The sequence below is a fragment of the Pangasianodon hypophthalmus genome, chromosome 7 (assembly GCF_027358585.1).
Source record: "Pangasianodon hypophthalmus isolate fPanHyp1 chromosome 7, fPanHyp1.pri, whole genome shotgun sequence".
NCBI classification, from domain to species: domain Eukaryota; kingdom Metazoa; phylum Chordata; class Actinopteri; order Siluriformes; family Pangasiidae; genus Pangasianodon; species Pangasianodon hypophthalmus.
In genome coordinates, this window is record NC_069716.1 from 5290916 (window position 1) to 5318070 (window position 27155).

Below are 27155 nucleotides of genomic sequence, written 5' to 3' on the forward strand. Positions count from 1 at the left end.
AACATCTCGTATCTCGTATCTCATATCTCGTATCTCGTATCTCACATCTCATCTCCTATCTCGAAAACATGTTATTACAAGATAAACATTTTATTTTGTTTTCTGGAAGCAACGAGATTTTTTTCTCTCGTAAAAACGAGATGCTTTTCTCGTAAGAACGAGATGTTGATGTTTTCCTTGCATGTCAGCAATAAGCTTCTGTCTTGCACGTGATCTAGGAGCGGGTTTTTGGTTTCTGCGTGTAGTTTTTGTGCGTTAATCACTGATTAAAAACCCTGAAACTAACCCTGGTGCGGTTTGGAGGAGTCGGAGGCTGCACACACTTTCTCTTACTTCCCTCCAGCAGCTGGCCAATGAGCGCCGCGCCTCCTCCTCCTCCACCTCGTCCTCCTCCTCCTCCTCCTCTCCCCGCGTGCGTTCGGTAAGCGCGCGCGGAGGCGGGGAGGCGGGGAGGTGGTGGGGGGGGGGAGTGTAATGGGGAGTGTAGCAGCGCCGGGAGAGAGCGAGAGCGCGCGGCGTGTCGGAGTGCGTTTCCACGTGCGCTGCGCGGATGCTGAATCGTGGCTGTGCGAACAACAGCAGCAGCAGCAGCAGCTTTAAGTCTTTAGGCATCAGGCATGTCCAATCCGGCCCACGACCCGTTCTACGCCTCTCCGTTCGGGCCCTTCTACCGGAGACACGCGCCGTACGCCGTGCAGCCCGAGTACCGGATCTATGAGCTGAACAAGCGGCTGCAGGCCCGGACTGAGGTGAGTTCTCCTCGCGCTGTGTATGTCTCTCTGTGTGTGTGTGTGTGTGTGTGTGTGTGTGTGTGTGTGTGTGTGTATGTTTATTTATTTATTTTTGGCTGAAAGTTGTCTGTGCGCGCGCGGCACACTGTCACCGACGTGCGTGTGTGTGAGTGTGTGTGTGTGTGCGCGTGTGAGGCGCGCGCGTGTGTTTGCGTGTTTTGTTCCTGTGTTTTCCTTGCGGTTTCTCTCTTGCACTTTCAGTTGCTCAGATGTTTATTTCACTCTGTGAACCTTGGCTCACTTTTGCATACGCTTTAAATATAAATTCCACTGTTTCCTAAAACCTGAAGTGACTTCAAACTCCAGCAATCCACTCACACACACACACACACACACACACACACACATTTGATCAAGTTCATGTCAGATGTGAGTCTTGGGATAACCTGACTGCCGGGTTGAAGCCCACGTGCAGGCTTTACTCTGAGGAGGGATCCCAGCAAACTGCACAGACTTTATTAACGCCTTATTAACTCTACACTGTCATTTAAAGTCGCACACACTGATCTACTGAGCTGCACACATCCCTGGCTCTCTGGAGTAAGCACACAGGACTGAAGTTCCACTACAGTTGCAGACTTAGGGTTAGGGTTGGGGTTGGGTTAAGGATAGGGTTAAGTGTAGGGTTAAGTTTAGAGTTATGCATTTACTCATCACTTATCAACACATGAACCATCAACACGGCATTAGGATTAACTAAACCAGAACTACTGGAGCTTAAGCCAGTGGCTCTCAACCTTTTTTTTTTCCAGCCGTACAAGCCTAGCATATTCTGACTGATCCTCACAGACCCCTTGCATAATATGTACATATATATATATATATATATATATATATATATATATATATATATATATATATATATATATATATAGCCTAAGTAGTCTACGTGACATTTTGTCATGTATCAAAGTGTCAAATGTAATAAATGTTCAGTTCAGTATCAGATTTGCTATACTGCCTGCTGTTCACATTGCTTTAACAATGCTTTAACAGTGACATTTTTGTACACTGACATTAACATTTCATTAACATTATACACATTTCATTTTATGCCTCGGTGTTAGACTTGACATTGAAGTGTGTGAACAGTAAAATGTACAAACTTTTTTTATTGCTGCGATAAATTACACTTAAACTGATTATCACTCTGAATTTTTTTTTCTTTTCAATTTAACCTTTCAGTGCTGGGGTGAGCAGAGATCGAGGGCACTACAGAATGAACACGCTCAGCTGTGTTAGTTAGAGCTGTGAATGCACATGGCTAAGCATATAGTTAACAAAAACTATCGCATACATATTTGATATGTTTTTAGAAACAATCCCACGGACCGCCTGTAATTATGCCACGGACCACAAGGGGTCCACGGACCCCTGGTTGAGAAACACTGGTCTAAGCAATGACACAACCACAAATTATTTTTGACGTCATGACTGTACCGTTTCCTTTCATTCCTGTAGATCCAAGTAATATATACATGTATAGTCTTGTGCATGGGTTCTGAATGCAGACACAGTTAAACTTACGTAGACGATGACAGTGATGACACTCTTCAACTGACATATATACATGTATATGTAAGGATGACCTTTTTTTACAAAGAATTTTGCATGGTTTATTGCAAATTGTTGTGCCAAAAGTGTATCATTTTCTACATTATCTCCATTTCATTCACTGCAAATGTTCCAATACTTAAGTGTGTGGATTCCTCTAGAAAAAAAACTTAGCATGTTTGACTCACACCTCTGTAGTTGGGTGTTTGAATCTCGCCTCTGCCCTGTGTGCGCAGAGTTTGTATGTTCTCCCCGTGCTTTGAGGGTTTCCTCCGGGTACTCCGGTTTCCTCCAAAGACATGTGTTGTAGGCTGATTGGTGTTTCCAAATTGTCCGTAGTGTGTGAGTGTGTGTGAGACTGTGCCCTGCAATGGGTTGGCACCCCATCCAGGGTGTCTCCCGGCTTGTACCCTGAGTCCCCTGGGACAGGCTCCAGGCTCCCTGCAACCCTGTGTAGGGTAAGAAGTACAGGGGATGGATGGATGGATGGAGCTTTTTATTTGACTCATATGGGGTGTATATCCTAGCGTTTTAGTCACGTGATTTTTCTGTTGAGGTTGCTATATTTGAGAACGAATTTCTCATTTCTGTGAGGCAAACAATACGCACGTAACTAGAGGTGAAAGTGGCAAAATGCCTCCCTTCAGAAAAGAATAATTTACTGATTACGCTATAATCAGTATAAACTACAATATTCTCTGGTATATAAACCAGAGAATGAAAAACGAGAAAACGTAGCAATTTTGTGGTTTCTTGATATGGAGAGAGAGAGCCTTGAAGCATATAAGAGAAAGAAGTGTACCAGGTGGGGTAAAGGATCCCAGAGTGTTTCATCGTGAAGTGAAAAAGCAAAGCTAAGTTTAGTTAATGTTAGCAGTATTGCTGCAGGGATAACCTGGCTAGCTAGCTAACATAGCTACAAGACAGCATGACAGAGATAATCAGCTGCCCTGCTTGCTTGTTGATGTACATAAGATGTACATAAGTTTGTTTTACAGAAAAAGAATAGCGGAAAAATGTTGTTGGCTTTCACGCATCTCTGCTTTGCATTCAAACAGTGACCTTTTTTCTATGTTACTAAATAAATCTTTCATTTATGAAACTGAGAAGAACAAGAGCTCTATCCTCCTCCTCCTCCTCCTCCTCCTCTCTCACTCTCTTGCTCTTTCTCTCTCTCTCTCTCTTTCACATACACACACACTCACACACACATATATAGACACACACATTATTACTTTAACTTTGCTCAATGTGAAGGTCACATACTTGTTTTATAATCTGTATCGTACTTCTAGCGAGTGGCTTTTTTTTTTCTTTTATCCCTTGACTTTAGAGCTGCATAACTCAACATGACTCGATTGGGATGGAAAGTTAGGAAGGTTAATGTTTGAGTAATAGTCTTTTCTTATGAGTACGGAAATCGGGCAAAATATAATCAGGTAGTCACAAGAAATTCTTCATGAGAGCCGGATTGCTTCATGAGGAAGGAATGGATGGATCCGTTTTTAATAATGTCATAATTAAAGAGGATTACATTTAAAAATATTTAAAATGATTAAAAAATACATCTTTAAACTTGATTTTATTGAGATTGTGTACTTTTTCTTGCTTCGTTGCCCACATTTATCAGAACACAACTACACTTGGCTGAATACTGTAAAAGACAATAAGGCAAAAATATTAAGGTGGCTTATTAGTATCATATGTGAATTTATTAATTATCTAGGAAATGATGAATTTGCAACCCTGTATATTCAGCCTTAGAAAAAAATGGATAGGCAACTGTAACTCTTGCTTGTCACTGGTCTTTTATGTCTTTAGTTACCTGAGAAAGTGAATGTCATGTACCAATAAAACTCATATATGATAAAACTGTTCATATGATAAGCTCCACACCCCATTTTTGCACTTCCTGAAATGCTAAACAGATGTGTGTGGAGGCTGTGCGATAGCTGCAGCTCGGCTGTTAGACAGAGACACGAGCGTGTGTAACTTTAAGGAGACGTGGGCTGCGTTGCCGAGATGCAATGCCACAACATCATGCATAATGCATGAGCCGTGGCCTAAGCCCTTGTACACTTCCACTTCCAGGCGGCACTTAGCCAAGCAGGCTAACATAAACAAATGCGCAGTATGTCATTCTAATCTCCTCCAGCTTGCGTTCTTATCGTACCAGCTAGCCTTCAGATTACATCTTCTTGTACAGACGATCTCACTAAGATGTCACACCGAAGCCCGACTCCGAATCAAATGCACTGCTGTACAGATACAAAACTATCACTTTAAAAAACTACCACCTAGTGCAATTTACAAGCTTTAAAAAAACATCTCCATCTACTCTGTAAGGAAAAGTATGCAAGTGTAGCAGAGTGTCTCATGTATCAGTGCTAACAAATGATGTTGGTACAGGAGAGAAATCTGCTGAAACTTGTCCACTCATCATGACAGATCTGTGGCTTGTGTTATAATTACAGCGTAATTAAGTTATGATGTTGCTAATATGATGCTAAGAAATCATTTACCACAGAAATGAATGATAAAATGATAAATAATAACTAACAAATTTGAACGCATTATCTCAGGAAAAAAGTGCATTATGTCAGGAATAAAACACAATAGGAACATGCTGTTATAGGCAAATAATCAACAATGGGGTGGTGTGAGAAACACTCACAATTTATTAGAGTCATAGTTCTTATGCATTTACAGTTACACTCATTGTTGTGGAATGTCTGGAAAAACAAGTCCTTACGTTAGATCAGCTATAAACAATCGTCCTCTCACCAGCCTCTCTTTTTCCTCTCTCTTGAAGTAGATTAAAAAAAAAACAACAAAAAAAAAAACGCAGCATGTCATGTTACAGAGAAACTCCTACATCCTAAAGACTTTCCCATGTTGGAAAACATTTTGACACTGGAGACTCCTTCCAAAAAATAAGAATTAAACTTTTCCTCAGAGAAAACGTCACTATATCAACAAATAAATTATCACTTTTTTTTAAAATCCGTTAAATCTGTACTAAGAGACGATAGAGCATTAGAACGAACAAATTAATATAAAACAGTTTCCTGCTCATACAGCGTTCCAACACTCGTGGAACCCTTTTCTATATGAGTGTAATATATAAAAAAATAACAAAAGTCACTGTGTAGCTGATCGCTGTAACATTATGGTATCGGCCATCTTGTGCGATCTCTTTCTGTCTTTACGCCTCCTAGGCTCCGCCTTCCAGAGCCTGAAGGTGGGAAGATGGAAGTAATGCGGACGATAATATAGTACTGCTTTACCTTCCATTTAGAAATGCGGAGTATTCCTGCTTTTTTACAGATCGTTTAGTTAAAAATGAGATGATGTATTTTGTCTGGATTATGTACAATCCTGATAACGTATCTTCTAATGTAAGGAATGTAAGTCTAGGACCTAGGACACAGATTTTGCAGTACAAAACTAAAGAACTGGCTAATAAACTATATTTAAATGGAAAATTGTCTATTTCTAGGCAAACAGTTTCTTTAAAATGGACACAAAATAGCTTGACAGTCTAATCTGGTTTGGATTTTGGATTTCAGCCATCATCTTCTAAATGTAATCTTTACTGCTATATAGAATTTCTTTTTCAGCTTCATTCCACTCTATATGTGCATGAAACATTTTCCTTCAAAAATGCAAAACCATGCAAGTGTAACAGTCACTCTGCTTTGCATATGGAAAGTTCTGGTTCATACAAAGGCTATGCAAAGCACCCAAGCTGACGGCTCGCCGGGTCTCTGCGTTGAGTGTCGCTCCAGAAATCCAAAGCTGCTTTTGAAATGAAAAGCTGACCTTTTCCTGCTTATCTCTATAACTGCATGTGACGTGCAAACAGGCAGCGTGTACTGACGGTCATGGTCGCCTGTTTTTATTTTTCCCCTATGAAGCATGCTTAAGCTGTCTCATGGACAGTTTCTGTAGCTGCTTGTAATACCTGGCTGGGTGCGATGCTTGGCTGCAGGCTGACGGTTCGGAGTGTATGCAAATGAGCCAGACGTTTAACATGCTGAGGAGGAGCCACGCCGACCCCGGCACACGTAAGCTCATCAGCATAGTGCTCATGAATATTCGCAGATGGAAAGAGAGAGACAGAGTGAACGAGAGAGAAAGAAGCACACAGGTCGATCCATAAGAGCTCAGAAAGACAAAAATAAACTGAAGTGCTGCTTTATGAATCTATCCGTCTAATGGCTCTGGAATGGCACATGTTTATGTAAAAGAGCAGCGAGGGTTCACGGTGATGATCTATCCCAATCTGAAGGCAATCGATAATGCATTTTGTCGAGGAGGAACTCACTCTCAGAGTCTCTTGGAGATAAACCAATCAATGCAACTTCTCTATAGTGCCATTATAACTGCTGTTGCCTCTGAATGGCAAGTCATTAGACAGATCATGATCATTTGTAACACCTGGGTTTTAATTGATTTTTCAGATGGCAGGTAAAGGGTAGATTATTTTGCGCTGGAAGATGTGTAGCCCTTGCTACGTCACCGTCTCTTATACCATACGTCACTTAACTTTTACTTAACTGGCTGCAGTGGAATGACTGATTTTTCATCAGTGAAATGATTTCATCAGTGATAAAATGATAAGGCTCCAAAGGTACACTTCCCACTCTCATAACTAAATAGCTTTCTCACTGGTCCCACTAACAACAACAACAACAACAACAACATAATAATAATAATAATAATAATAATAATAATAATAATTATTATTATTATTATTATTATTATTATTATTATTATTATTATTATTATGTTATATTCAGCTCCTTGGTTTTCATCAAAATATGACAAATATTTGAAAAAATGAAAGTTTTATGTTTGCATGTGGCATTATTATTATTATTATTATTATTATTATTATTATTATTATTATTATTATTGTTATTGTTATTATGTTCTTGTTGTTGCTGCTGCTGTTGTTGTTATTGTTATCTTCAGCTCCTTGTCTTTTATTAAGATGAAAAGATCTTTTTATTCAGATGATGAAATTATTATTGTAAGGGTGTCATCAGTGCACTAAAACTGTGTAGGATTTAAAAAATAAAAGTGTAATTATTTGCACATGGTTTATTCCTGTTGTGTATATTATAAATTCTAAAATTATTTTGAACAATACTACTATTATTTTTGTAGTATAGGATTATTATTATTATTATTATTATTATTATTATTATTATTATTATTATTATTATTATTTCAGCTCCCTAATTCTTAAGCAAAATGTGAAAGCTTGTTGTAATTTTTGTACTTTAACCAGTATGCTCTCAAATTAATACCTCCAAATCAATTTCATAAAAAAAAAAAAAAACAAGAAAAAAGAACAGAAAAAGTGTTTTCTGAAGTTTTCTGAAGTTTCAGGGACTACATCTGACACTTTTTGCTCAAATCATATGTGCTACCATTTGAGTAAAATATAACACAACAGTTAGTCATAAACACAAGATCATTATGTACTGTATTAGTATTAGCATATTATATTGGTGTTATATATATATATATATATATATTTATATATATGTTTGTGTGTGTCGAAATAAAATCAGTTCTTAGTCATGGACTCAGACTTTGAAAAACTGAGACACGCTCATGATTTTCTAATCACTGTTATGTCACCTGGCAACGCGCTAACCTGCTATCTCACAATCTGTGACACACTTTATGTCAACACGAGAGTTAGAAATAAGGCTGAAAGACAGGACTATGATTAATAAGGCTGAGCATGAAGGTATTATTACCTGTCGTGACAAGCACATTGTCATGTTATTATTACATGTGAGGGTTGACGTGTTATAAAGCATTACAGTGCACTGATTGCAGAAGGAACACGACACAATAGTTCTGTCTTGTCAATAGATCCGTTAATTATCACACAAAGAGGGGGTTATGAGGGCACTGCCTGCTATGTGATAGATTACACCGCATACACAACAGTAGTAGGGGAAAAAATGTATTTTTTTGAAACAATAAGGTGGCGGAGAAGCTGGCAGGATGCTCAGACAATAGTCCCACCTTTTTCCTGCGACTTTCCCGCAGTTCCTTCCAGGCTACAGTGCCGGTCTGATAACAGATAAAGAGGGGATCGCCCATTTCTACCAACGTCCTGTTTTCCATCGCCTTTTTATTTTCGCCCAACTTTCACTCTCAATCCTGTTTTTCATTTAAGTTTTGAGTTTTCCGTAAGCCTGCAGCAAGAATGTTATATTTGTTGGATTTGAATTTGAAGAGCAGAAAAGGAAGCTTGTCAAATATTTTGATTGACGTTGGATAAATAATGTTTTTTTAAATCTAATCATATTAATTACTGTTATTTAAATAGCTAATATTTAAACTCATAATAAACTTGCATAATAAATTGAAATTGTGATTTTGATCTCGGCAATTAGTGCTTTGTGAAAGGAAGCAATTAATGTGTTATTCAGCGGGATGCTTACAGCATGATAGTGAGACATTTACATGTTTCATACAGCGCTGCTTACGAAAACGAGTGTGTGCAGGAATGGAGAGACTTTCTGCTGTTTGTTTGGGGAGCTCTGATTTCATGTATTCCTGCAGATGTGAAGAGTCATGATTCATAACATGATTCATTCTTAATAAGTAATGGCTAGAAAATGTATTGGTTTTTGATAACTGGTGAAATAAAAACAGTTATTTCTAGTAAGTTGTCCTTACTAGGCCTGTCACAATAGTGAAATGTTTTCTGATTAATTGTAATACAAACAATTACAATAAACTGCTTAATTATCATTTTTAAAATTTGTATTTTGTTTACTTTTTTTGCATTCTTGTAATATCTCCCTAATAGTAGTGCAAAAATGGATTTATTTACCAATTTTTATTTTATATATGGATTTTATTTACCTTGAATATACGAAAAAACAAATAAATGTCTCAGGCCATAGTTACAAACAGATAATGGTCTAGGAAAAAAATATTAAATATGATTTAATTTTGATCAATAGACTCAGTGAGAATGAATCTTGTGTATGCAAATGCATTGTGATGGCTCAACTACATGGATTTATATAGATGTATGTAGATTCTACATAGATGTATATAGAAACATGTTTGTTGAATTTGATGGTAAATTAGAAATTGCACAAATAATTGTGATTAGATTGTAACAGACTTAGACCTTACTATACATTAGGTGTGTAACGCAGTGCCGCTATCTGTATCTGTATCTGATCAGTGCTCCAAATACCCATATCTATATTCAGATTTGAACCTGAAGTGCATGTGGTCTAAATTGAAAGGCTAAACTCAGAGGTCAGCATGGTGTGTGATTCTGGCTCTGACAGTTCCTCAACCTCAGCTACATCACTCGAGTTCATAAATAGAAATGTCCCACTTTTGCAGGGGTTTTTTTTGTTTTGTTTTGTTTGTTCCAGACCACAGTATTTTCTAATGAAATAAAAATTAAATTATAGCCTAATTTAAACCATCACAACCCTGACCAGGCAGTTACTAAGGATGCTGTAAATATATCATGTAGCACTGCACATTTGTGTTAATGAAGGAACATGGTATTTTTTGTCCGGTGAGCTTCATGTCTAACCACTCGTTCATCTGCATAAAAAAACCTCCAGCTTGCGTGACTTTTCTTGTTGCATTGCACAGGATCCCGGACCCGATAGACACCTTTAGTCTCAACCAAATGACCTGTGAACCTGAAAACTTTCTAAAAAAAAAATGAATAGTCCACCTTCTGTTTGTATCTGTATTTGTATTCCTTCCAGTTAATGTATTTGGTTACATCCCTACTGTACATATTTGGGTCACATAATTTTGGTGAAATTTTGGTGAAATGAGATCAGGTAGCATTACTTATGGACAAGTGTGTGAAGAAACACAACTAATACTCTCAAACTGTCGCATTCAGGTGCAAGAATGGACTTGAATGAAGAATATAAATGTTCATACCAAACACAATCTTATGAAGCAAAATCCCTAGCTTCGAATTAACAACTATAACATGCATTTAATCTTGCTGTTCTCTTACCAGAGAAGTGGGAAGTTGTAGCTCAGAATTACATCATTTTCAAACTCTGTCCAAGCTACAAAGTCAAAAAAAAAAAAAACACCTCTATGTTCGTCTTTTGTTAGCAACAAGCTAGCCTCTAACCGTGATATGTGATGCTTATTTACCTCCACAAAACAGCGAACTGTATAGCCAATGTTATAGCTTTAATGAGCAAATTTGTCTGTATGTTGATTCATCTAAAACAAATACTACTATATACAGTATAACATTTAAAAGAAAGAGGTACTCCTTTTTTTAACTTTTGATGCTGTGAGCTGCCATGTTGATTTGACGTCGAGGTTGAGGAGATTGTTCCAAGTTCCCGAGTAGGAATTCCACGTTGAAGGAGCGTTTTCTTCGGTTTTTCTAGTCAGAGGTCTGAAATGACAAGTTACAACTTTTAGTCGAAGCCCAGGTGAATTCAAACGGACAGTGAGAGTTCATTTAGCAGTGCACATTTTGCTGTGCAGTTTGTTTTTGTGTGGATGTTAAGTGTGGAGAGTAGCTTTATGTATGAAGCATGAAGTGCCCACATCTACATAATTCCCATTACTGAAGCTTAACCTCAGTTAATCCCTGTTTACTGGTCGGACACTGATAACGCCAGCTCAGATCCTGATTACAAAGGAGACACAAAGTCCAGCTTGACAGAAGAGGATGCTGAAGAAAGAGACTTGGCATTAACAAAGGATATGTTCACACTGTAGGGAAAAATTGACAAAAACAACATTTTTTAAAAATACATGAGACATGATTTTTTTTTTTTTATGAAGAGCAAAAACTCACACTGAATCTGAATTTTTTTCATTTGAAATGTTGAATTTTCCAATCAGAAGGTGTGCATTAATTTGCTATAACAGCTACTCTGAGTAATTCTGGCTGTAACATAAATGACAGGTTTATGTTAATATGCTCATTCTAATACATTATTGTTTCTAGTAACAGCTCATACACAGGGACTTGTATGGTGGATGCTCCACAAAATCTAAGGCTAATAAACAGATTTACTTAAATGTGTTGTTATATCACAAAGAAAATCGTATAATCATTGATATGGTAAAGCTTTCTTTAAGAAGATGTTTATATAATATTTGTGGAAGGAGTCTCCAGTGTCAGCACTTTCTAACAAACAGTATGTTTTTCTCCATGGGAAAGGCTTCGGGACAGAGAACAGGTTCTCGGTAACATGCCAAGCTGTTTGCTTATTAACTTTAAGAGAGGGGGACAAAAAAGAGGCTGGTGATGGAACTGCTGTTTATCATTGCTATAGCATAAGTGATAACAGGAACTAGTATTTTTTTGTGGACGTTCCACTACATTAAGTGTAAATATAAATGATTAAATGCGTAATGTGTTATTTACGAATTAATTAAAAAACATAATCATTGGCAAATTGTTGAGTTATAAGAGGAATAAAAGACTTTAGACCATGCTGTTATAGGAAAATAATCATCTTCAGGGTGGTAACGGCACCATCAGTGTATCACACCACCCTGGCGTCATGGCCTGTCATGTGTTATATCTCAAATTTTGTAATAATTTCTCATAATGTTGAGTCTCAAGCTAGTTTCTTGCCTTGAAAGTCTTGCTACATGACGTAGTTGAAGTAATTTTGTGTGTGCAATAGTGTCCTTGTTGTGATCCTCCCACTCCTGGCTTCAGTCTCACACCACAGAAAGCCAACATCATCCCTCTTTCTTTTCCTTTTCTCTGAATTTGCAGCCGTCCTCCAGTAAACACGAATGTCAAAAAACTGCTTCTTTTCCAACTTCAAGCCCAGCCAGCATGCTAGTCAGTTTTTAGATATAGTATATATGGTTCCCTTTTTATATTGTATCTTTAGTACCTGAGATGTTACTCATTCACCTCTAATGTAACTCCTGAAGATGTACAGTATGTATGCACTTACAGATGAGTATTACACTGATGTAAAGCCTGACCTTTTCGACTGGGTTATTGTGTTACACAAAGAGTACAGATATCTAAATGTTCTGTAGGTTGACATTTCCTGGGCAGCTGCAGTGTCAGTAGACTGAAACAATATGGTTCATTCTTCAGTGATGAAGGCAAAGAGGTGATTTAAAGGGAAAATGCTGACAGCAGACATTTGTAGGGTCGTTCCAAACATTCGCTGAAAGTGACGCTTCAGAACATATTTGTTAAGAGAAACTAATGAGTGGACAAGTGGGTCTTTCTCAGAGTTTTCTCTAAGACATGCTTGATGTCAGTGTGTAAAAAGGCTTTCCTTGTGAATGAGCCTGGCTCTAACTGATTACACAGTAGTGTTTTTTTTTATTATTATTTGTTTGGTCATTATTTTTGTCCCATAACCAAAAATATGGTGTAACCACATATTTGAATGCTTTTATTCAGCAAGGTGTGATACAGCCTCAACTTCTCTCAAGCGAACTTGTATAAAAGTTACAAGACGACATACGCACTTGTAGCTTACAATTTGTCTTACAACTTGAAATCCCATTAAATTTCTCACTTATTAGAATTATACAAGTCTCCTCGGTTCTGCTGCCATCTTCAGTTTCAGGCTCCGAGGTCTTCAGAGACCTTAAAGAGATTTCAGGAGTCCTTTAGAGCAGCGTTGTTTACAGCTACGTTCAACTGCTCTGTGTCTTCAGAGGGAATCTCACTAAATAGATCTACTAATTACATCCTTCTTCAGTAGCGTACTGAGGGAAAAAAAAAAGAAATCATATTTAAGATCTGGTTTATTGTATATTCCTGATGTAGTTACATGCACCTGTGAGTTTGAGAAATGTGTCTGTTATTTTTGTGCTATAAAAAAAAAAGCAGGCGCTGTTGTTATTTACTGAGGATCCCGGGCGCCGTTGTATCTCTAAGCCTGCGGATTTCCCATAAATCCCGGCTGCTTGGCCTCGGCGGTGCAGTGACTGGGTCGAGAGGCGCCATTGGCGCGCTGATGAATCCCTTTAGACGGCCCAATCAATACGGCTTTATCTTCAGGCGAGCGGCGCAGACGCTCGTGTTAGTTCACCTGGGGTCCTGAAGGAGTGATCAGCGCACTGTACATCAAAGCCCACTATCAGACAGCAGCAATCAGGAGAGAAGGCCTGATCCACTCATCTCCTGTGGCACCCGAAGACGTGTGATCTATCGCCCATGAGCACTCACGCTGTTGAATATGTCATCTTTATCAGCGCTGATCTGTGTTTCTGGAGCCATAACCACTGTAGCTTTTTTCACCAGTCAGTCAGGATATGAAGGCTACAGACGGCAATGTTTCTTACAGTACAGACATAAAACACACACTTTGCAAGTGAGAGGGTTCTTAATAGAATTGTTCTGTGCACTACTTAGCACTGGATATCTCTACTGCATCTCTTTAGAATTTTTTACCTGGCTAACATGCCTTCTTGAATATGTGACAGCCTGGGAAATTGTGAAAGTTTGTCCTTTTGTTCTGTATATAGTTCTGAACTGTTCGGACAGACTGTCCTGAACAGAACTGTTTCTCTATGGCGTGTATCTGTATCTCAATCACACATAAAGTTTATGAATTTTAAAATCTGGTTAGCCCTAAAATGAACAAAGGAGAACATTGCATTTAAGGACATATTATTTCATAATGATTATTTTGACCTGCAAAGAATTTTCCGCTGCTTTATCAGTTTATTAGTTACTACGTAAAGTGGCATGTACATTTAAGAAAAGGGTTTCTTGTGGGTTCTTTGGATGGTTAAGAAGTCTAGCTTTCAAAAGAGGTTCAATTGTCAAAAGTGGTTCTCCCTGTCTGATAGATAGTCCTTCTGTTGTAGGTTTCTATAGAGAAAAAGAAAAGTTTAAAAAAGTGGAGCTCCTTTAGAAAGCTAGAATATTTAATCTTACAAAGAGTTGGAGAAGTTTTTTTTCTATTCTTGTAAAATTTGCTTATAGGGATTTTTATAGGTTTCTTGATTGAATTAGCTGTTTAGACCAGAAAATCTCTTTCGTTTTGGTTACTGAATGGTTCCTTAGGGCAAACCACAAATGTCAAATGTCATGCTTTTAGATCTGAACTCTGATCAGAGTTCTGAACTCTGGAGCCCCTCTGACACTCCACCGAGCCCTGCTGTTAAATAACGAACTGCCTCAAGTCATAGGTTATGGTGGGTTGTATGCTGGTTCTACAATATAAATGTGACATATATAAATAAATGAGAAATTTGTCAACCGATAACATTTCTACTGCAGCAGAGGAAAACTACCACTTTTATTTGTTGTAAAACTGCACACATGGCTGTGGGGTTGCTGAGAAGAGCATTCCTACAGCTTTAAAGCGGCTTTATGCTCTTAAAAAGTAATCATCAAAAAGTACTGGATCATTTTTTATATTCACACCAGGCTAAATGACAACAACTAACAACCACAAACACCATTTTGACGACATTTGCCTGTCCATGTTAGTACGGATCATCACATTCAGCTCACGGAGCAATAAAGATAAAGAGCTGACAAAAAAATAATTGGTTTGGAGTTATTTATATGGATGTTATTAACAACATTAAGAAGATTAGCTATTTGTGCAATGAGCCCGAATGCTTTGTGGATTGTTTTATTGCAGTTTATAACATTGAATTCTCAATTCCGATTGGTCAGAAGGTTTTGATAAATTTCCAGTTCCAGCCCAGTACGGTCAGTGGTAAAGCTGTTTAAAGTTTTCAGACACAAGAGAGTATTCAGGATAGAGGGCTTTATGCTTTCCGATTTCTCAGTAACATGACAAGCTGCATACTTTTTGTCTTTTTAAGTTAAAGCAAGAGAAAAAAAAACAGAGGCTGGTGAGGGAATGACTGTTTGTAGCTGCTATAATGTGACACAACAGGAACTAACTTGTTTCAAGGACAATTAAATGTTGCCCCATTGTATTTTATTCCTTATTTACTTAACTGTTATAAAGATATAAATCAATAAAATCTTACTACATGATACTTTACATCTGGCAAAAAAAAAAACTGTTGACTTGGAAATATACGTTTAAATCAAAATACTTTTTCAGTAGTCATGGCATTTTGAAATATCGATAACATTTTGCCCATATCTCTAGCCCTAGTCGTAGGAATTGTGACAGACAATAGAAACGAAGTTCCAGATACCCCCCAAAACATTAACCATTCCTAATTTTTCCTTATATATGATGTAATTCCTGTTGCTTTTAACATTTTCAACACTTTACACTATTTAACAGGGTAACATTAACCCCATAAGCTCCAGTTTTACACTCCTGACTCCGATAACTACACACACTTTCAGTTTATTTTTACTCGACTTACTGAATAATATGCTTTAAGATGAATAACTTTATAATAAGCTGAGACTTTAAGGGGTTAATCAGATATTAGTGTGTGTGATATTTAATATAAAGTCAAAAAGCCTTTTTTGCAGTGTGTTTCAGCTGCAGCACTTTCGCTGCTCACTCTTGTGGAGCTGTATTGATATTGTTCCCAGGGGCTGCCGAGTCATTAAATAGTGTTAATTGGTGCAAATGCCTGATCAGATTGGCCATTGATTGTGACAGTGTCGATTATCTCTCAGATAAATGGAATCCTTTAATTCCCAGTTTCAGCCGGATACCGACCGTGCCGTCCGAGGCCATTAAAATCCTGTAGCAATTAAGGTATAACAGAGTAATTAGTGCCAAGATGGAGGAATGTAATTAATGTTTGTGGTATTTTTACCTTGTTATCTCTATTGGTGCAGTGTAATTTTGTGATTTTCATAGGCATATACATTTGTATATCTATAGTTTTTTTGTTTTTGCGATGTCACCATTAGCACCAGAGCTCAACATCGCAAAACAACAAGCAGTGTTATTTCATCATTATAGACAAATCTCGAAAAAAATTTCCTGTCATGAATACATTATTCAGAGTTTGGTGCTGTGTAATGGAGCTCAATTTTCACATCAGTAAATGTTTTCTAGATGGGATCACTAGCTGACCGACATTTATGTGTGTGTGTGTATATGTGTGTGTGTGTGTATTGGTGTGTATGTGTGTTGACCCCAGTATTGGAAACATGTCTGTTCTGAGGGGATCAATGAGCTCTCGGAGTGTATTCTCTCCACCTGCTGACACCAGCGCTGAGCTGAAGTGGCGCAGCTCAAGTGCTCACGTCAATGGAGCTCCAAAGCGATATTGAGCTGTAAGGCCGCAGCAAAGCACTGCAATTCACACAGCACTGTTAGATATATAGATAGACGAGGGATTTCCTTTTTCACTGGTTTGGGTATACAAAGAACTGGCTGAGAGGTTTCACTAAGGGGTTTGGAGTTTTTGTGTCATTCCTGTCATGTGACCTTTAAGCCCCAAATTTCAGAGTCAGTATTCAAGAGCTCAAAGAGTTAGTGTGATCTTCATATGAAGGAAGTCAATAATGCTGTGTCTCATCTAGTTACCACAATCTTTACCATTTGTTGTGTTTCCTACGAGGTAAATAGTGTGAATTCTTATGAATTGTTAATAATGAGAATGGTGCTGAGTTTTCAGTCAGTCAGTCAGTGCTGTCTCGTTTGTGTGGCGGTTTGGGAAAGACCTGTCAGATGTCACTGTGGCTGAATTCAAACAGCAATAAAAGTGAGTTTTTCTGCCTGTAATATGCCTACACATGTCCGCCTTAAGAAAATAGAAATATATTTTACCAAATGGATATGGAAATGTTTTTTATTTAGTCTACTTTCTGACCTTGCGTTGCTGTCTGTCTTCAAAGATCACAGGAGCCAGAAGCCAGTTTAACAAACACAGGGATAAAAACAGTCAGACTGCTGAAAGATACCTAAAACCTCGCTAGCTTCTCACGATTTGATCAGGTTTTAGGGTGTCACATGCCATAATGAAATGGAGTCAATTCAGTTTGTAATGAGATAAATGTCCGCTGCCACATCATCATCAAAACAGAGAGCACACTCTGTACAGATGACAGTGGACAAAGTATTAAAATGTTTAAAATCACTAAATAAAAGACATTAATAATAAGAGATGTATTCAACAAAACAGAACTGAGGGAATGAATCAGTGATTATTTCTCCACCGATGTTAGCATGAACAGAGATCAATCAAGTTAAGAGACGATGATGAGGCTTGTGTTTAAACGCTGTGACTTTTAGCTCAGATGATGAGAGACAGACTGATGTGATACTGATAATCAAGGCGAGAACTCCTTTCTTATTGTAAACTGATAATTCTTAAAATATTGGTCAGTAATGTTTTTTGGTAGGTAGATGAGGTTATAAATGCAGAGGTAGATGGAGCGTCTTTCAGTGGAATTGCATGAAATCTTAAGATGTGATTGCCTCTTTTTTGATTTTTGAGATAACCATACTAGTGGTTGAAATAAATGCAAAAAAGAAATAGGTATCAGTTCAGGAAAGTAAACTAGGTATAGTAAAAAATGTCTTAGCACTACTTGGAACCCTCTCTGATGGACACTCTGTTGAAGGGCACTACACAGAGCCTTTAAGGGTTTCCTCAACGAGACATATTGAAGATTGCACTAAAAAAAGTCGATTCAGGTCTCAAGTAAGTGATGATGACTTCCATGCTGAGAAATGAAAAGTCACGAAAATTGGAACTCCTGTTTGGCCTATCAAGTTTCCCACTATAGCAAACACACTCGCAAGTCCATGCCAAACACAGAACAGCATCATCATTAATAATCAAAGTATAACTGTATTATAAATATATTAACCTCGGCTAATGGGGCAGACTGGAAGTCGAGCCTGATCAGAGGAAGTTTGCAGAGGAAAGAGCTGAGCTTGCATACAGCACTCAGTGCAATCCGGTGGGATCGAGATGCAGATTTGAAAGCGGTTCTTCTGACAGTTTGACATATGAGCAGTTTTGGGGGAAGACGGTGCTCAGTGGGACAGGCTGTGAGATGTTCATTTCTAATGTTTGGAAGAGGATGGACTCCCAGAACAGAGGGACAGAGAGAGTGAGAGTTGAACTTGAATCTGTGCCAGTTCTTGATAGACCAAGAAAGGAAGATAGAGAGACAGAGAGAGAGAGAGAGGGAGAGAGAGAGAGAGAGAGAGAGAGTTTTGTTGTGATATCAGATGTGATATCCCAGTCCAAATTAGGGCTGAACAATATGATGATATAATATTGATACTGTGATGAACTAAGCCACAATACACAATTTTTTAAAGATATTGTGAATATTGTGGTATATTTTTATTTTAAAAAAATACAAAGTGATTGGAAGCAGATGGTTTGATGTTAAAATGTAGTTATTATTTACAGTTTTAGTGTTAAATATTTTTTATTTCATTTTCGTATAAATAAAAATGTCATTTAATAAAAATATAAAAATATATGTATTTTCTAGGCATTAAATATGACAAACTTTTTTTTTATGCAACACTACTATTTAGCTGACAATTTGCTTACAAACCTATATATCATGATTTATTTTGTGTGTTCATGAAATGTCTTTGAGAATATGACATGATATGATATTTGTACCATATCGCCCATCCCTTGTCTAAATCCTGCCTTTAATTGTACACATAGAATCATATGTACACACACATCATGTTCAACATGCGTCAGTATGACACACTCACACACAATATTCACACACAAATCAGTACATAATAAAGTGCAGAATAAAGGAATCAGCAGATTAGCAGACACACACTACTGCTTGTCTTCAGATTTAGGATTAGCCAGATGTGCACATGTGTGACCTGTTTGTGTGTATGTGTGTGTATACTTGTAGGTGTATTGTCAGTGTTGTCGACAAAAAAGTGTGCAATGAATGATCTGCATTTCTCAACAGAATGCAGAAGAGAGCTGTGTTCTTTCTCAACAACGTTCTCCAGACCTAATTCTAGTTCATGCATGTTCTTTAGGTCTTGTTCGTGTTCATTCATGTTTTTCAGACCTGGTTCTTGTCCATGCTTTGTTCTTCTTCCATCATTCCTTGTTCCTTCCATTTCTTGCCCTTGTTTAGCCATGTTCTCCAGACCTTTTACTCAGGAACACATTCTTATTCCATGTTCTCCAGACCTGTTGTTTTCCACCAATATTCCAATGGCCTTGTTTTTGTCATCCTTGTTGTTTTCTTGAATCATGTTCCAGACCTCATTCTACTTAGGCCATGCTGTGGTTTAATTAGATTCTCCAATTTTTTTTAATCCATCATTTTCAGGTCCTGTCGTTGTTCTCTACTCATTGTTGCTTAGTCTTATTCTCCAGGCCTTGTTCTTCTTCGACCAGGTTTGTCATGTCTCATGTCTCACCTTCCATTCCTTCTTTCGTCCTGTTCTCCAGCCCCTATTCGTGCTCAGCCATGTTCTCCAGGCCTTGATCTTTTTTCATTGTGTTTCCAGTGTTTATTCTTGATTAGTCATGCTCTCCAGGCCTTTTTCTTCACCCATTGTGTCCTTATTCTTCTTCTGTCATGTTCTTCAGAGATCATTCTTGCTTAGTCATTTTCACCAGGCCTTGTTCTTCTATCGTATTTTCTGGTCCTTATTTTTGCTCAGTCATGTTTTCCAGAACTTTATCTTTATCAGTAATGTTTTAGCGTCCCTGTTTTTGCCTAGCCATGTTCTCCAGCCCTCTAGCATGTTCTCAAGTTCCCAGCCAGGATTCTGAGACCTTGGTCATGTTTAACTGTGTTCTTCAGACCTTGTTCTTTTTGAGGCATGTCCTAAGAACTTCTTCTTCTTCAGCCATGTTGTCTGATCTTGTTCTTTTTTAGCCTGATCTTATATAGTTGTGATCTCTAAACCTTTGTTTTTGTTCAGCCATGTTCTCCAATCCTATTATTTTTCATGAGTGCTCTCCTGGCCTTAGTCTTCTTCATTCATGTTGTTCAGAGCTTGTTTTTTTTCAGTCATGTTCCAGACCTTATGCTACTTTGGTCATGCTTCCCAGCCATATTCTAATTAAGCCATGTTCTCCTGACCTTGCTGTTGTTTAGTCATGTTCTCCAAAAGTAATTTTTCAAAAGCCTGTTATTGTTCAGTCTCCAGCCTTTATTCTTGCTTAGTCTTGCTCTTCAGGCCTTCTCCATCTTCTGTCATGTTCTCCAGTCCATGTTCTTGTTCAGCCATGCCCTCCATACTGTTTTCCTTTTTTTTAACCAGTCATATTCTTCTGGTCTTGTTGCTCTTCAGTTATGTTCTCTAGAATTGATTCTCCATTTTAACCAGCAGCAGATGAGCCACTCTCCTCTTGTTTCCTGGAGCTCAGGTTCACAGTGATCTCGGAGTCTCAGAGGTCAGCTTCATCGGGGCATGATGATACACAAAGCCAGCAGCACTAATAGTTGACATCTGCCAGAGCTTGTGATCCTGCAAGAGCTGTCAAAACAATGTCAGCAGAAATCAGATTCCTGTCAGTCAGAACAGGTCATGGAACTGATGTAAAAATGGGGCAGATGATGGAGAGAAGGAATGGTATTCAAATGAAAGTTAATCTGTTGCGCTAAATGTATCAGCAATTTCTTAAGTCCAGCCAGACCTTCCTGATATATCTGAGATCTTTTTTTTTTGGTAGTTGAATTTATAAACTATGTCTGTTAATGTGATTTTTCTAATGAGAGTATTTTGCCTGTTCATAGTGCTTCAAATGGTTTTATGTACACAGGCAATGGTGTGAGACTCTGAGCTCATCCAACTGATACAGAACAAAATCTCTGACACATTTTTCGTTGTTATGATGCTATAGGAGTGAAATAAAAGCATAAACTTTTGGTTTGTGTTTTTTTTTTCCCTGGAAATGCACAACTGTGTTCATAGCAAGCATGCAAGAAGATGCATCATTTCGTCTAAACTTAAAATTTCTATTCACACATTAAAATTATGCTGTTAAGTGTGTTTTCAATCCATATAACTGAATTATCTTATATGTCACCGATGTGGGTGGTTCTCTTCATCCACAACTGTGACTAATTAGGTCATTCAAAAAGCTTTATCAAAGCATTTGAAATCCTCTTGACTGAGGCCTGACTGCTCTTTTATTTTTTTCATTTGCTTTCTTTTCTGTAACCGTTTGTTGTTGAAGAGTAGGTCATCCCGTGGTAATTAGCTCTCGTTAATTAACTGTGTTTCCCTCTCAGGAGAGCGACAATCTGTGGTGGGACGCGTTCGCTACTGAGTTCTTTGAGGAGGACGCCACACTGACCCTCTCCTTCTGCCTCGAGGATGGACCAAAGAGATACAGTAAGAATTCAGTTCAGATTATAAAACACAAATCACCTGCTGTACACTTCCTTGGGATACTTCTAAAGGATATAAGATTTAATGGGCACCTCATTCATATACAGTGAGACCATGTATCAAGGCTATATCAGGACCATAGCACAACACATAAGGCAACACAGTGACTCTGTACACATGATTAAATCCTGCAAATTGGGCAACAATTTGTTATGCAAGAAGAAGTGCATCACAATACAATATGCATACAGGACAGTAAGAGTATGTGATATAGTGCACGTTAAAATGTGTTTCAAGTAAAGGTGTTTCCGAAACATTGTAGGAACACTTGTACGCATTTAGCTTTAATTTTAAAAATTATCACTATTCACTTTTCTGTAATAAGTATCAACAGTAGTTATTAGCTGACTCACAGTAGCAAAGTAAGGTAATATTGAACTTGTGCAATTTTTCTGTTTTTTTTTTTTTTTTCAATTTGCTGGTATGGCTTATCAAACAATGAAAATGTCTTCAGGTTTTGTGGTATAATTTTGGCAAGTCGTCTATATGCCCAGGAAATGTTCTTTCTGGAAAAACTGGCTGAACTTAATAAGAAGGATAATACGAGTTATAACAATATAACGATCTTCCGTTACTTATACTAATATCAGGTTTTGGTCATTAAGAGATGGTAATTAACACTGTTAGGAGTGTGTGTGTGTGTGTGTGTGTCTGTGTGTGTGTTAAGCTGCATTCAACTTGCCATCAGCTAAGCCTTCAACTAAGTGGTAATTTGCAGGTTGGAATTACATCATTTTCTACCTCGTCACATTCGACTTGCGACGTAGAAAAAACATGGACGCTTCTGTGTTTGTCTTCTGTTAGCCACAAGCTAGTCATCTAACAGTGATGAGTGATGTATGTTTTCCTCCTCAAAGAGCCAACTGTATAGTCAGTGTTATAGATGTAAGTGAATATAAGTGAATATGTTTATATGTTGATTAATCTAAAGCAAACATGTATACAGTATAACTCATTTAAAGGTAAGAAGTGCTATTGTTTTTTCTTTTGATGCCGTGAGGAGCCATGTGGATTTGACATCTCTCTGTTAAACTGGGAAGGAGCTTGTAGTTGAGAAGACTACCCTTAGTCGAGGGGACATTTTATTTGGCTTTCACTGGTTGGAGGAAGTAAATCACAGATTTGTGTTGTGCTCGTTCTAATACGTTATTGTTTCTATAGTAACGGCAAATTCACAGAGACTTCTATGGTGGACATACATAACCAAAACATAAAAATAAAAAAAATTACAAGCATTTTGTTATTTAACTAAGGAAAACCTATAACTGATTTCTTTGAGGAGATGTTTATTTAACATGTACGTAAGGAGTCTCCAGTGTCGATGCTTTGTAACAGTCAGTAGTTTTTGTAATTGTTGATTATATGCTATAACAGCATGCCCCCAACTGTTTTATTCCTCATATATGATTCAATTGAGTAAAACATATTTTTAACTAATGGACCAAAACTGGTTGTTGGTGGTGGACTTGGACTTTTGGACCACAGTGTAAATTCGTAATGCTATGAATAGCTCCAGTTCCAGATGTCAGGCTTCAGTGTTGATAAGCCGGATGAGTAAACTATGAATAAATGCATTGTTTGTCCCAAAGCTCTGTGGCACCTCAGTGGATCTTTTGTGGTTTTATCCTCAGGTTCATCCCAAATGCAGGGCTTATTTTCTGTTTTTTCTTTTGCACTCTCTCTCTCTCTCTCTCTCTCTCTCTCTCTCTCTCTCTCTCTCTCTGATGATTTGAGCAGTGCTGTCTGTCCTCGCTGAGTCCTGGGCCTTTGCTTATTCGTGCAGAACGGCTTGCTTGTTGAAAGGAGAGAGGGACTCAAACCCTGATTCGTTTGCAGCCTCCCTCCCTTCCCCCAGTCTCTGTGCTGCTGATTTATTCAGCAATACATGTTTTTATTACGCAAGCACGATGTGCAGTTAAGCAACTGTTTTCTCAGCTTTGCTTTAAGAAACAGAAGTTTAGGATCAGCCGGGTAATGCCAATCTTGTACAGTTTGCTTTAAATAGCCTTGTATATAGTTTACTGTGTGGGCTATAAAGGATCCTGCAATTTCCACAGTACGGGGAACACGGGTGGAATCACAGACTTCATGTAGAAAATGTGATTTTTAGAAAATGTGCGGTTTATTACCAGATTTGTACAGAATTTCTGAAAAAAACTTCAATAATTACGAGTTCGAATTCCTGATGATGCCACAGCCGTCTATGGGTGTCAGAGGAGCAAAATTGGCCGTGCTCTCTGGTAGACGAGTGGTGTTTCTCTTTCCCCTGTCAATCACAGTGACACTAGCCAATCTTGGGCTTCTGTGAGCTCATGTATGTGGAAGAGGGCAGATAGCGATTTCCTCCGAGTGTGTTATGCTGCCCTGCTGTTCGAAAAGATGGAGGAAGTATGTGTTAGGAAGTATGTGTTAGGAACTCTGGAAAATGAAGATGCCTTCAAAAAATTTGCAAATTAAAAAATATACAAAGGGTTAACAGGAAACAGTTAAAAAGTGTCTTAGCTACACTGTCACAAAATCTCACTTAGTAAATGGTATATTACTTAATATGTTGCTTTCTTTATATATTATGTGCAAACCTTCTCTGTGCAAAGATGTATAATTTATGAAAACATATGGGCATAAAATAAGTATCTAAGAAAAATTGTACATAAAAATAGTGAGATTATGAATTTTGCACAGTGTGCATTAGATGTTTTAAGCAATTTGTGATCATTTGGATATTATAGCGTTCATTTTAGTTTTAATGCTTTTCTTTGCAGAAGTCCAGTCACACTTCTGTGTCTGTGTGTCCATATATACATTTTATACATCACAGTGTGTGCAATACCTGCATGCCAGTAAAGTTAGTGAGCTGTACAAGACTAACAGAAATATTCTTCAATCGATTAGCACTGGATACTTCATTAGCCCAGTTTGCTTTGTTGGTGTCTTCATTGTGATTTAGGATCTCGTTCTATAGCAAAGGGCAGTGCTAATTCACACACACCACCACCAGCCACACACACATACATGCAGCGGTTTTGTTTCCGTTTCGAGACTTTAAAAAGCCTATGGTGTGTTGAAGGGAATGAAAACCATCAAAGACTAAGAAGTGCGTCACAAGCAGGGATGCGAATGCTGCTCATTAAAACACACACACACGGTTGCTTTTTTTCTCAGAACAGTAGGCTTTTAAATAGAGTAATAAAGTGAATAAATTGAAGAGTGTTAATTTCAGCTTTATTCATTTGTTTATGATTTAATTTAGATCTCCTGTTTTTATTTTACAGAAGCTACACCGGTAATCCAAAGTCGCTTAAAAAATATTTCCAAAAAAATTGAATTTGTGGGGAAAAAAATGACACCGATTCTATAGGGCCCTAGATAAAGGAACTGGGTAGATGGAGATGAATTTCTCTCATCCGCTGCAGGTTTGTGATATATGGATGTGGTGCATGATGGGAAAAGAGGCTCGGCCCGAGAGCAGGTCCACATCTCAGTTGAGCTATGACTCATCTTTCCTGGCATGCTCTCTCTCTCTCTCTCTCTCTCTCTATTTCTGTTTCTCTTTCTGTGTGTGTGCCTGGATATACTAAGTGGCTTGCTTATTTTGTTAATATTTCAAGTAGTGTTTTTCTCAAAAAAATTATTCATAAGCAGTCATTGATCAGAACAATCAGCACATTTTCTGATATTATTTTTACTTGTATCATATTTAAGGAATAAAGCACTTGTTATAGATGTGCTATTATAGAAAAATAATCAAATGCAGGGTGGTGTGATGACACGGACTTACTGTTACCACCCTGAAGTTGATTATTTTTCTATAAAAGTATTCCGCTTAAATCAGAGCAATGTGCCAGATATTGGATTTTTAAAATATATTGATATATATAAGTACGACATGCCATACTTGTTACACATTTACTGTTGTGAAATGTCCACGAAACAAGTCATATCTTATCGTTACTTATATTATAGCAGCTATAAACAACCATTCCATCACCAGAAAAGGTCATGTTGACAATTTTTAATCTGTTTTTTATTATTAGTCTGCCATAGGAGTATGTTAGCTATACCTTAATTTCTTGCTAACTAACCTCGGAAATACCTCAATAAGGTATTAAATGTCTAGCTAGCTAGTGTTACACGCTAACATGTGTATCCTGTGGTCGTTTGGCATGTTGTTTGTGCACGTCCTCAGAAATTCACACGACGTGCCCATGTGGTGTAATACCAACGTAAATAGTGAAGGCAGTATATCACCATGTGATACTGCATCCGCAACTAAATAAACAAACTGTCTTAAATCACTTACTTACGTACTATTAATGACCATTGAGTACTAACACTAGCCAGTTTTCCTAATACAATTATTGTTTGAATTTTTTAAAACCTCTCCTTTAGTCTTTAAACCTACTGAATGTCTATTTTGAGTGCCAGTCTAATGGATTTGTTTAGATTGCTAAATATTTTAAATAATTTTTAAATTTTAAATAATTTTGAATATATGGTGAGGGTTTTCAATTTGAGACGCAGCTCATGACAACAGTCACGCAGATGGCACGAAGTTTTAAAGAGAAACGTGCAAGGGCTCATGAGAGTATTTAATGTCGCTGTGTATGAAATCTCTAAAAATTACAGTTCAGATATACGGGGATTTTTTGTCTCTGACATGCCATCTAGTGGACATCGCTAGTTGAAGGATGGTCTGAAAATGATAAAAATAAATGCACATTTCTGGTTAAATGGATTATTTGGTTTCTTTTATACCGTATAAGAAGCGTAGGAGAAGAACATTATTCACCATTACTTGATTACATTCTAACTAAAGAGGGGGTGTGGAATAAAAATATCATTTCTGTTTAGAACAAACCAAAAATGAAAAATAAATTGTTTTTAGCTAGTGCACTCATCTATTTTGTGTCTATAAGATGTCACTTAGAAATCTACCGTATTTAAATGGCAACATTTGCAAAGAAAAAAATCGTGTGTTTTTCCACCAATGCTGAAATTACTTTCTCTCTCTCTCTCTCTCTCTCTCTCTTTCCTGATCAGTCTGTTTCCACCCCCCTTCCTTATTTTGTCTCCTGCTCTCTGTCCATTTCTCTCCGAGCCTTCCCTCCCCCCACCATTTTTTGTCCTCCTTTGCTATCCATACTTTCTTTCTCTCTTTTTTTCTACCACTGGTCATTTTCTCGTCCTCCACACTCTCGGCTCTACACGTTATGTATAGGACGCAATAAATTGTGCATAATTACGTGCAACTTGAATGAATCCGTATAGAAGAGAGACGTGTAGTGTTATATCTCTGTAAGTCAGAGTCAGTGTTACAGTGCAACATGCTGAGTCTCAGGAAAGAAGTGTTTTCCCGTGCAGTGTGTTTGCCCTTGATATGAGCTCATTATTGTTGGAGGGGTTTAAATCGTATCTTCACCTTGTTTGGGGGATGATGGGATGGAAGTTTGCTCGCATGATGTAACGCCGCTGCAACAGTCCCGCGTTAAACCTCCTGCTGATAAAAGACTAA

At 37.8% G+C, this 27155-nt stretch overlaps 1 protein-coding gene across 3 annotated transcripts in view; it reads left to right on the forward strand.

Annotated features, from left to right (window-relative positions):
* The first annotated feature begins 464 nt into the window (after positions 1 to 464).
* The window catches only part of ldb2a (LIM domain binding 2a), a 77597-nt gene continuing 50906 nt past the window's right edge, over positions 465 to 27155 (forward strand). For all 3 annotated transcript variants that reach the window (XM_026940658.3, XM_026940660.3, XM_026940659.3), the window contains exons 1-2: positions 465 to 749; positions 21484 to 21586. In XM_026940658.3, coding sequence (XP_026796459.1) covers positions 618 to 749; positions 21484 to 21586 — 235 coding nt within the window. In that variant the 5' untranslated portion in view covers positions 465 to 617. The remainder of the gene's footprint in view (positions 750 to 21483; positions 21587 to 27155) is intronic.